Source organism: Schistocerca gregaria, chromosome 9 (assembly GCF_023897955.1).
Source record: "Schistocerca gregaria isolate iqSchGreg1 chromosome 9, iqSchGreg1.2, whole genome shotgun sequence".
In the NCBI taxonomy this organism is placed as follows: Eukaryota; Metazoa; Arthropoda; class Insecta; order Orthoptera; family Acrididae; genus Schistocerca; species Schistocerca gregaria.
In genome coordinates this window covers 175,017,102-175,029,676 of record NC_064928.1, presented here as the reverse complement: position 1 = coordinate 175,029,676, position 12,575 = coordinate 175,017,102, and the positions used below count along the sequence as shown (strand labels likewise).

The window sequence follows — 12,575 nt, the reverse complement described above, 5'->3', positions numbered from 1 at the left end:
GGAAAGCACTGGTGGAGAGCTTGTAGGTTGCTTAAGAATTCACTACAGATGAGGAAGGACTCACCTGCGCAGGAGCAAATACGCTCAAGAGCATGAGATATGGCCACTGACTCTGCAGCGGAAACACTGCAGCTATCCAGCAATTACTGCTGTTCAGTATGTCCAGTGTGAGCATAAGTGAAGCCAGTGTGACAATGAACCATCAAGCCATCAGTGTAGGCTATTTATGAGCCCTGGACCTTGCAAAGAATAGAGAAAAACTGGTGGCGGAGGGCCTCAGGAGGACCTGAGTCTTTTGTGCCTTGTGATGGCTCCACATGAAGCTGTGGCCAAGGCACCGACCATGGACGTTGACGTGAGTGGATTTGGAGGAAAATCGGGAGAGGGAAAGACTCAAGTTCAGTGTAAAAAGACCTGACATGGACTGCAATTGTAACCCCTGATCTGGTTGGTTGGTTTAAAAGTGAAGGGAAAGGGACCAAACTGCAAGGTCATCGGTCCCTTGTTCCCAGTGGAACAATTACCCAAGGGAAAGAAGAAAACAAAGAAGACATACGGCACAATAACAGAAAATAGAAAGAACTAGAAGAATGACAGAAGGACAACACACACTACAATGGGCAAAACGGGACAAGAAAAATCACAGAGACGTAAGGAACGGTGAGAAGAAATTAAAAACAAGAAAGCATGGCTGGCTGACCATGAGAATAAAAGAGAAGAATCCAGCCACTCTGCAACACATTAAAACCGCCACCCTAAAAGCCCTAGGGTGGAGGACACAGAGGGACAAAGGACATGCACTAAAACTCAGATCAGATGATAAAAACCACCCTCACAAATAAAACATAAACCTAAAGCTGCTGTTGAGGCATTGTCACCCAACACCGAAGGTAGGGTGCTGGGAAAGTTAAAAGGCCGCCGCAGAGCAGCTAAAAGTGGAAAATCCAGCAAGAGGTGAAAGACTATCATTTGGGAGCCACAGCAACACTGAGGTGGGTCCTCACGACAGAGGAGGTAACCACATGTGAGCCACATATGGCCAATGTGGAGCCATCAAAGGACAACTAATTCCCTGTGAGAAGGGAAGACTTCCACACATTCGCAGTCTCCTTAATGACACACAGTTTGTTGTGCATACTGTTATGCCACTGTCTCCCAAAGCCTTGCGGCGTAAGACAGAACAAAGGTCAGTTTCAGAGATGCCCATCTCCAGGAAAAGTTTCCACGTAGCCTGTTTGGCCAGCCTGTCAGCAAGTTTGTTGCCTGGGATTCTAATGTGTCCTGTGGTCCACACAAACACCACTGAACGACTGGACCATTCCAGGGCAGAGATAGACTCATGGATGTTTGCTACCACAGGACGGCGAGGGCAGCACTAGTTGATAGCTTGTAAGCTGCTCAGGGAGTCAGAACAAAAAAAGACGCATCAGAACAGGAACGGATGTACTGAAGTGCACGAAATATGGCCACAAGCTCTGCAGTGAATACACTGCAGCCAGTGGGCAAGGAATGCTGTTCAATATGGACTCTGTGGACATAGGTGAAACCAACATTACCATCAGCCATCGGTGTAAATGACTTCAGAGCCCCAGAACACATCAAGAATCAAAAGGAAGAGCCAGCAGAGAGCTACAGGGTTAGTGGAGCACTTAGGCCATGCAAAAGTTCCAGATAAAGTTTCGGCCAAGGTGTACACCATGGAGGTGTACAGGAATGGACCCCAAGTAGAGATGGTAAAGAGAAGGACTCCAATTTGGAGAGAAGGGATCGCATGCGAACCTCAATCGTGAGCCCTGACATGGGCCACCGATGGGGGAGAACTGCCATGGATGGGAAAAGGAGATGGTAATTTGGAAGCTCAGAAGAACTATGAATGTGTGCAACATAACTGGCGAGCAGTTACACATGTTGGACCTACAACAGAGGGACTCCGGCCTCCACCAGGACACTGGACTTGTTCTAAAAGCTCCCGTCACTAGGCAAACGCCACAATGGTGCACTGGGTCAAGTAAATGCAACACTGAGGGTGCAGCCGAACCTTTAACCAGACTCCAATAGTCAAGGTGGGATTGAACAAGAGCTCGGTAGAGCTGCAGCAGTATAGAGCGATCTGCACTGCAGTTAGTGTTGCTCAGGAAGTGGAGAACATTGAGGTACTGCCAGCACTCCTGCTTAAGCTGACGAAGGTGAGGTAGCCAAGTCAATTTGGTATCAAAAACCAGTCCTAAGAAGCGATACATCTCCACTACAGTGAGCAGATCATCAGTAAGATAAAGTTCAGGTTCCAGATGAATGGTACGACAGCGATAGAAGTGCATGACACACGACTTCACATCTGAAAACTGGAAGCCGTGGGCTAGAGCCCATGACTGCGCCTTGTGAATGGCTCCCTGTCGGTGCCTCTCAGCAACTCCAGTATTTGAGGAGCAATTCGAAATGCAGAAGTCATGAGTGGGACTGCAATGCCACAATGAGGAAGTGGGCTAAAGATATAAATGCACAATGGACACGTTGCACCATGTAAGGCACCCTTCCCCAATTGGCTCACTCTTCAAGAAAATTTTGAGAAATGAAGGTCAAACCTTACAGGGGACCATCACATAAAGGCTGAAAGGTGTGAGACTCCTTTTAGTCACCTCTTACAACAGGCAGAAATACCTCGGGCCTATTCTAACCCCTGGGCCCACAGGGGGACCTGATATGGACCACTGTCACGGGAGATGGGTTGCCATGCTAGGAAAAACGAGTCAGCAATTTGGGTGTTTAGGCAAGCTGCAAATATGCGCAGTATAATTGACAAGCAGCTGTTGCTGCCTGATCTGCAATGGTGGAAACCGAGCTTCCATGAGTAGAGTGTTCACTGGGCTCGTTCGGAAAGCTCCCGTCACAAGTCAACCTCAACAATTGTGTAAAGGATCCAGCATCTGCAATACTGAGGGTGACGCTGAACCATACGCCAGGCTCCCATAATTGAGATTGAGATGGGACTGTACGAGGTGTTTGTACAGCTGCAACAATGTAGGGCAAACTGTATCCCGGTCGGTTAGATTCAGACATCAGAGAATGTTAAGATGCCACCGGCAAATCTGCTTAATCTGACAAAGATGGGATTGCCAAGTTAAGCGGGCATCAAAAATCAGTCCCAAAAAGTGACACATATCCACTACGTTAAGTAGTTGGTCATTGACGTAAAGTTCTGGATGTCAGTGGACAGTACAATGACGACAGAAGTACGTGACGCAAGTTTTGGTGCTGAAAACTGGAAGTCAGGGGGTGAGTGTCCATGACTGTGCCTTTGGTATGGCTGCCTGCAGTTGACATTCAGCCACACCAATAGCAGATGAGCAGAAGCAAATACAAAAGTTGTCAGCATATATGAAGGGTGATTACTGAGGACCTGACTGCTGCTTCGAGACCATTAATGGCCACCGAAAAGAGTGGGATGCTTAGTACACAGCCCTGCGGGATCCCATTCTCTTGGACATGGGGGGAACTGTGAAGTCGAGCACTGAACGTGTGGAGCAACAAAAAATTCTGTATAAAAATTGGGAGCGGGCCCCTGAGATCCCACTCTCACAGATTAGTGAGGTTGTAGTGTCGCCAAGTGGTATCATAGGTCTTCGTCAGGTCAAGAAAGATAGCAATAAGTTGATTACAGCAGGAAAAGTTGTTCCGATAGCAGACTCCACGTATAACAAATTGTCAGTGGTGGAGCGACCTTGGCAAAACCACCCTGAGACAGAGCCAGAAGGCTACGAGGACAAGCGAATGCAACTGATGGCTCACCACACATTCAAGCAGCTTGCACAGAATGTTACTGAGGTTAATAGGACATAAGCTATCCATATCTAGTGGATTCTTACCAGGTTTTAGAACTGGAATGATGATACTTTCTCGCCTTTGTGACAGGAATTCACCATCAATCCAGATGCGGTTGAAGACGGCAAGGAGTGGACTGGTAACCCACTTGACAGATTTGGTGACGGATGCTGTCTGGCCCAGGGGATGTGTCAGGAAATCTGCAAAGGCACTGAGAAATATGCACTCAGTGAATGGAGCATTATACGGCTCAGGGCTGAGTGTAGCAAAAGGCAGCTGTTGATGTTGATGTTCTGCCCGTTGTTTTATGGTATGAAAGGTGGGATGGTAATTCTCAGACACAGAAGTTCGATCATAATGTTCTGCGATTGCATCTGACTCAGTATAAACAACACCATATGGAGAAATCCCAGGTAGACCTTCAGATGTCTGATATGCATAAAGGTATCTGAGCTTGGTCGAAACCTGAGTAGTAGAAGTTAGTAGATCAATGGTGGTGAGGTATTGTCCCAACACTCCCACTTCTGTTGTTTGAGTTATTGAGAGACCTGGGTACAGAGCTGTTTGAAGGCAATGAGATGATCCAGTGGTGGGCACTGCTTTTAACACTGTAACGCCCACCTACGATCACTAACAGCTACTGTGGTTTCTGGCAACTACCAAGGCACTGTCTTCCGCCGGGGGAAACTGACGAACAAGGGATTCCAGTTTCAGCTGCAGACACAGTGGCAGTAGTAATGGTCTGGATCACCTTGTCGACGTTTCCATGCGATGGAGATCCAACAGTGATACCAGAGGTGAAAGAATCCCAGTCAGCCCCGGTAAGTATTAGCCAGTCAGTATCTGGAGGAAGGTAGATATTTCAGATGTTAATTTCCTGCATTGCCTTTAGCCTAACAGCTACCGCTTCTAAAGGTGTTTGAAGGGGCACAGATTCGCTATGCTGCTGACGTCCAAGTTATTTCTGAAGTACACAACAAATGGGTGTAAAGCTGCTTGGCTGTTACTCCAGTGAAAACCTTGAGCTGCAAGCTGGACAATGAAGGAATAATTTTCAGGAAAGTCCATTAATACAATCAGTTCAGTTGGCTCACAGCTTTCTTTTATGCATTTTAGGTGCTTGCTCTGGTACTTTCCAACATAATGATGAGTGGAATGTTTGTCAATTTTTTAAATCAGATCTTCAACAAAATCCTTAGTGGTCATCTGCTTGGTTTCTAATGTATCTCTATTAGTGGGCACCCGCTGTTTGAACTCAGTGGTATCATCTGAATCACTGTCTTCAAAACTACTTTCTAAAAACTGTTCCAGTAGTTATTTTCGTGGACAGATTTCACAGCGATGAAGCGTGGAGTCTTTGGACTCCAGATCACACACTGTTTTAGCAATCCGACTCTTATAATCTTCTTTAACTGGAGTGCTTGCAAGCATCAGTTTCACATTTTGGTGTAAAGTACAAACACAGACTGCCAGAGTGGCCGAGCGGTTCCAGGTGATACAGTCTAGAACCGCGCGACCGCATGGATGCGTGTAATGTCCTTAGGTTAGTTAGGTTTAAGTAGTTCTGAGTTCTAGGGGACTGATGACCTCAGAAGTTAAGTCCCATAGTGCTCAGAGCCATTTGAACAGACTGAGTGGGTTTCTACTGCACCCACAGTGATGCACTATTTTGCCCTCAATTCGCAAAATTTGGAAAAACCAATTTCAGGCTCATATTGAAGTCGATATGCAGCAACATTTCTTTCAAATTATTCAGAAGAAGGTATTTTTGCATCAAAACTTTCTTTCCTTCTATCCTAATTGATACACAGTCTTTTTTACCTGGACAAATTCAGCTAAATTCCTCATTCTGAAAAAAATGTTACCACTCTTTCTTTTATGGCATCTGGAATGTTCTTGCCACACTTGTTCTATGGAAGAGCTTATACACAATTTTCTGCCTGTAACTTCCTGGCTGCTTTTATCATCCTCTCTGAAACACCAAATGCTTGCATTGTCTCTCTTATAGTCCAGCTTTGTGTTACTAATGTCAATATTTTGCAATTTTTCATTTTTCAGGCTGCCTTGACAATTGCAACTTCTCTTTCAATTCTTTAACCAGATGCTTATAATCTTCACAATCAGAACATGTCTTGCTTGTACTAGGTGTTTGAAGATCTTTTGGGGCGAATCCTCCAGCAGTAGAAATGTTATTTGCAATTGCCTCTTGAGCTTTGCTTATTTTTTGTTTTGCGTAACCTTTCACATCCCTTTTTGACACTCTCTGAAATTTTAGAGGGAAGACCCCAAAAGCAGTTAGACTTGAACCGATTGATACTTCTGGCTATGCTTCATCTTCAGACCGGTTTGAAGTTGATTGTGATTTTTCTGCATCCTTTGTTATAAATTGTTCTCTGCAAGTTGGACAGATCTTCTGACCAGGTTTCACATTGCTCTTATTCACAGCTTGCAATTGTTTTGCTGTTTCCACACTGACAATCCATAAACCCTTTTTAACAGAATGGTTCTTTGTACCAAAAGGATTACAACAAGATCTCTGTAGAAAGTCATATTTGTCCACATATATTGCTTTGTGATGAAAGCATATTTGTGCATTTTCAGTGAGACATATCTCACTTCTTTGGTTTATTAATTCCTGTTGCTCTACTGAAAATTCTTTGATTGGAATGAAGCCTTGTTGATGTGTGTATGTTTTCAGATGACATGCAGAATTATCTACAAGGCAATGACACATGGTACTGAAACCTTGTTGATATACATTACACTACAATTAAATTTATGCTTCCAATTGCCATTTGTTTCAATAGTAGATAAATTAGAAGTGGTGAATTTTTTCAACTAAAAAATATTAAACAATCATAGATAATGGGAACTTCCTTGAGAATATAAGAAAAAAATGAAATAACCTGATAAACATTTTTAAAGAGTCACCCCATACATTGAAATAATTTTTATTACCAAAAAAGAGGTATATCCAGTAATTACAACACACTTTACATCACTTAAAAAGGCACACACAACATTTGAACACTCTTCACTACACAACAGTGTGCTTCAGACTGATTGTCGAAGCAGGTTACCAAACTCCATTGTGGGCACTAAACTGGCCTGTCTCCAAAATAAAAACAACTTTTTCAGATAAGACATGATGAGCTCATATAACTCAGTTATTATCTGAGCAATATGGATGCTACTTGCACAGCTTTATGACATGCTGACAAGTTGCAGATAACGAAAGTATCAGCTTCAGAAAGTTATTCTTTCGGTAGATACAATTCAATAAATTATAGTCAAAATTTGGTACAACAAGGTTTATGAACCACTCTGATAGTATACTAAGATGAATTTATCATAGTTTGACCTTTTGTTTTACAGGTAAAATATTGTACCCAAAAAGTTGAAATGGATCACAAAGTTTCAGCATGACAGGGCTTTTGGATCTTGAGTAATAGTAAATCAAAGTTGATCATTTATTGATTTATGTCACAATGTCGAGAAATGTAATTAATGAAAATATAAGTTTATTTGTTCTTAAATGCAAAGTCACCAAAATAAAAACAACTTTTTCTGATCAAACAAGGTGAGCTCTTTTCAATGGTGCCAAGATAAATAAAACTTGAGTAACCCCTTTTGAGATATGACTTTCTGAAAGTGAGCCAAATTTGACTAATTAAATGTTTTAGCACACTTTGAACTTTGATAACTCAGTTATTATTTGGGCAATCTGGGTGCCACTTGCAGAGATTTATGACATGCTGCAGACAATAAAGTATTAGCTTCAGAAAGTTACTCTTTCAGTAGATAAAAGGCAATAAAACAGAGTCAAAATTTGGCACAAGATTTATGAGCCACTTTGAGAGCACACTCTGACGAACTTACCATAGTTTAACCTTTTGTACTACAACTAAGTTAATGTATCAAAAAAGTTGAACAGGATCACAAAGTTTCAGCACGACAGGTCTCTTAGATCCTGAACAATGGTAAAACAAAGTTGATAATTTATTCATTTCAGTCGCAATGTCAAAAAACGAGCCTTTACGAAAAGGTGGCTAGTGCCCCCACCATACTACTTATGAAGCTGTGATTTGGTAGTGCTTCATGTACGGGTTATATGTACATCCTGTAAAAATTTCATCGAAATTGGAGATGGTCGAGTGGGAACTCTTAGGCCACTTGACATGGAATGACCCATGACACAAAGTTGCTACAAAGCCAACGAAAGTTGAGTCACTGACTTAGGCAGAGAGCAAAGAACAAAGCTCAGTTGACAAACAAAAGCTGAATGAAGCAAACACAACTGTGAGGATTGTACTCAATGAATTTTAAAGCAAAAATTTGTAAACTGATCTGTATAAAAAATCAGAAGAAATTTTGGTCTCTGTAAAGTCGATTTGCACATCAAAATTATCTATTCTCTCACTCAGTGACTGTACTGGCACCAAAACAAGAGATGGATACAGAGGTACTGCAGAACTCACCCTACTCTGTTCATCCATAAAATCTAATGTGCCAAAGACAATGGTGCCCAGGTTGAAGCCATATTCTAATACTTCTGAATGGCATTCAGTACAATTCTGCACTATTGTTTAATGAACAAAATACAGTTTTACTATGTACTGGATCAGAGTTTTGTTTGGTTTCAGGACATTCAAGATCTCAGCATATAATTCTTAACCCCAAGGGTCTATGATAGGATGATTAACATTTACAGTACAAATTAACAATTTAGTGGACAAAGCTGGGCACTCCACGAAGCACAGATAATGCTGTTGTCAATAGGACAGCTGTTGCACTACATCAATGAAGACCTGCAGAGAACAGATGGTTGAAACAGGGACTAGAAGATGACGCTGACCATAAATAAATGTATCAAACTGCAAAACAATAAACAAAGAGTTTCACTACTGCTTGATAACAGTATTCGTGACAAATCACTGCGAACAGTAACTACCATTAAATACATGAGAGTAAGCACCTGGAATAACAAAAAATTAGAATAACTACGTAAAACAAATTGGCGGAAAAGGAGGTTCATTGGAGGAATCTTAAGGAAAATGTATTCAGCCTCAAAAATAATACATTTACAATATATGTCTGGCTAATTCTTTAAAACTGCATTCAGAGTGGGGGCCGTAACAGGTTGGATTTTAGAGAAAGATAGTGAACACCCATCGAAAAATGGTGACTATCATGAAATTAGCTGTTGGGAGGGTGAATCAGCAAGAGAGAGTGGGGTGAGGGAGGTTGGAGGAAGAGAGAGGGGGAAGGGAGAGTGGTGGGGTTGGGGCCTTCGGGGAAGGAGACCAGACAGTGAGGTCATCGGTCTCATCAGATTAGGGAAGGACAGGGAAGGACGTTGGCCGTGCCCTTTCAAAGGAACCATCCCAGTATTTGCCTGGAGCGATTTAGGGAAATCACGCAAAACCTAAATCAGGACAGATGCAGGATTGAACCGTCATCCTCACGAATGCGAGTCCAGTGTCTAACCACTGCGCCACCTCACTCGGTGAAGAGAGGTAGAAGCGGAAGATTGGAGGGAGGGGCAAAGGGGAGGGAAGAAGGCAGGGGAAGGGGGATGGAGGGAAGGTGGAGGGGTGAAAGAGGAGAGGGGGAGGGGGAAGAGAGGAGGGCAAGGGGGAGAGAGAAGATACACTAGGAACAAACTTTTTGTGTGAAAGTCCTGCTGCATGTCAATACAGCCATTACCAGGAACCACATACAATTTACATGTGTGGTTGTATTGTTGTCACTTCTTCAATTAGCATTCACAAGTCAAATTACTTCTTTGTTAACACCACAATGCAAATGACAACTTTTAGCACTACTGCAGTATGTAAATAAAGAAACATAATAAGCTTTGTTTATATAAGAAATACAATTTTCACTGCAGATTAATATAGTACACCATAGTGAATCAAGCTGATATCAATACTCACTGATTATATGGGACTCTCCAGTCCATGACTCAAAACTCAGAAACACTGCACCCCACCTGAAGCAAAAATTAAGTGTTCTCTATATCACTGCACGTATGTCATTGTACACTTTCATTCAAAGCAATTACAAAGGTGTTAATGGTGAAATCCTACAGAAATAGTAAATCAGTTTGTATTTCTATATCTGGGCGACATTGACATCACTATGGGCAGAGCACAATCTCTGATGAACAGTGTTGACCCCAAAGGGAACACCATTCGTATGATCCAATCTGAGGAAACCACAAACTTGAATAATATGTTGAAAATCAGAACCCAAAATCGCACATACCATCTGTTAACCCTTGTAACACTTCAACACATGCTGCTCTTCAATATTCCAACTTAAAATTCAAAAAATGCAATCCAGCAGTTTAATAGAATCTATATGCTTGTCATGAAACTAAACAATGCAGTAATTTATTTATATACATTACAAACAGATGCTAGTAATGAAAACAGCTGTAAGGATGGATTTCGTTGTAAAAGAATCAACAGTATTTCGGTGGAGATAGTAGGGAAACCCAAATCATGTACTCTGGAGGATCTGAGAGGCTTAACCATTAAAGGTACGGCTTTACCCTCGAAGAGCATTTCCGTGATCCTTTAGCTGTTTTGCACCAGGCACGGTAGGATTAATTTTTAAAACCTGTGTAAATGTAAGTACTTACAATAACAAAACAAGGTGTGCATTTACGAATGTCATAGCTTCACCAAAGAAACTGTAATCACGCAGCAAACTCGCCTTTCTTTTCCGGTGGCCTATACATCCTAATCCCCCCGTAGCTATTATTTAAAGATGAATATTTCAAAACTCTTTTCTAATTCAGATACATTAATAGCTCTACACTATTACCTACTAGTCGAGTCATAGTTTTTGATTACAGAAACCTCGTTTTATTTGGTTTCTCGTCCTTTTTCACACCCTGGAATTTGTTATAAACTATGCCATTCAACGTCCAACTGCGCTGTCAAACTGAAGGGAAAACGCCCACTGCGCTGTCATACTGAAGGGAAAACTTGACAAACCGATGTCCACCTTTAAATGACTTAACTTTCACAAAATATACAGGCTCTGAAACTCACCCGAAAACTGAAATTAGTATGTGTGTGTTTTTGCAACTGACGTAACTCACGTATCCCTCCTCCACTTACTACTATCACAAAAACACTGAAGTGTAAACACAAAACAAATACGACAAAGATTTTAGGCAGCTCGACGGGCAGTTCAGTGATATTCCTAAGGTTTAGGGGCCTGAACACGTTCAATATTTATTGACAATACTAGTTCGTCAAACCTTCAATGTTCTTGAAACGACGCCACACTATCAATAACATTGACAAAAATTGTCAGTTGACAACGCGATTTTAGAAGGTAAGATGTCGAACAGCCAAAAGAAAGCGTGTGCTGCAAATATATTATCTAATCTTGAGAGCAATAGGAAAAAGCGAAAAGAGGAAATGGATCCGATATTGATTGAAAAAAGGAGCGAATGGTCGCATGTTAATTTACTTTCTGAAATCAGAATCCCGGACCCGAAATGTTTCATAAGTTATTTTCTGATGAGTTCTGCATCGTAAAAGTTACCAATGTTCATACGAGATAAAATAGAGAAGCAAAATATATTAATGAGAGAGTCAGTCGCGTTCGTCAAGATATTAGGAGTAACTTTGAGATGTTTGACGACAGACAGCTTGTTCCAGTGCTCAGAGTTTATTTCTGTAATATCGGCAAGCGCAGTATTAGTAAAATTCTATGTAAATCAGTGAAGGAACTGCATCTGCCCGGCTAGGACCAGTTCAGGCAATTAACGTAAACCTTTTTTCTTCACGCTTTGTTATGGGGCGGGAGGGGGGGGGGGGAGGAGGGGCAACCGGGGTATCTGCCCGGCGATAGTTTCAGGGGGCGCCAAATTGTATTCTTGAAGCAAAATACCTTGTTTCACCAAGCGCCTAGCATTCGGCGCACGTTGGTCTATCGATTATTCATATGTTTTTAAACGCATCCCACTTCGATTTTCAATATGTTTGAAGACATTTCTGAACGAGTCATTAAGTGATTTTTGAATGCGTGCGTAGCATACATGATGTCTCTGCCAGGTGAATCCCAATCACATCTAGAAATTAAAAAGCTTTCCCGCGCACAGAAGGGGACGGGGCAGTACGAACTGAGCCGCATAAACACGAAAGAGTGAATGCCAACTGCTGTTTATTTATGTGGTTGATTGGGTGTACAAATGATAAGTGGTGTTATAATTACTAGTGAAATCTATACACGTCTCGGTCACCTCTTGTTCGCATTGACAGCACTTTGAACAGTGGACGTTACATTACAGATGTGTTACCACCTTTGGCACTACCCTTCATTCGATCCCTGAGAAACCCTACATTTCTGCAGGATAATGCACGATCGCATTTTGCAGGTCCTGTACAGGCCTTTCTGGATACACAAAATATCCGACTGCTGCCCTGGCCAGCACAGTCTCCAGATCTCTCACCAATTGAAAACGTCTGGTCAATGGTGGCTGAGCAACTGGCTCATCACAATAAGCCAGTCACTATTCTTGATGAACTGTGGTATTGTGCTGAAGCTGCATGGACAGCTGTACTTGTACACGCCATCCAAGCTCTGTTTGACTCAATGCCCAGGCTATCAAAGCCGTTATTACAGCCAGAGGTGGTTGTTCTGGGTACTGATTTGTCAGGATCTATGCACCCAAATTGCATGAAAATATAATCAAAAAATGGTTCAAATGGCTCTATGGGACATAACTTCTGAGG

The 12,575-nt window shown here is 42.1% G+C and overlaps 1 protein-coding gene across 4 annotated transcripts in view; it reads right to left on the bottom strand.

The window, feature by feature from the left end:
- LOC126291565 (nuclear RNA export factor 1-like) overlaps window positions 1-11,019 on the bottom strand; it is a 199,749-nt gene extending 188,730 nt beyond the window's left edge. For all 4 annotated transcript variants that reach the window (XM_049985085.1, XM_049985086.1, XM_049985087.1 and 1 more), the window contains exons 1-2: window positions 10,881-11,019; window positions 9,756-9,811 (exon numbers count right to left, since the gene is read on the bottom strand). In XM_049985085.1, coding sequence (XP_049841042.1) covers window positions 9,756-9,781 — 26 coding nt within the window. In that variant the 5' untranslated portion in view covers window positions 9,782-9,811; window positions 10,881-11,019. The remainder of the gene's footprint in view (window positions 1-9,755; window positions 9,812-10,880) is intronic.
- Between the last annotated feature and the right edge of the window lie 1,556 nt (window positions 11,020-12,575).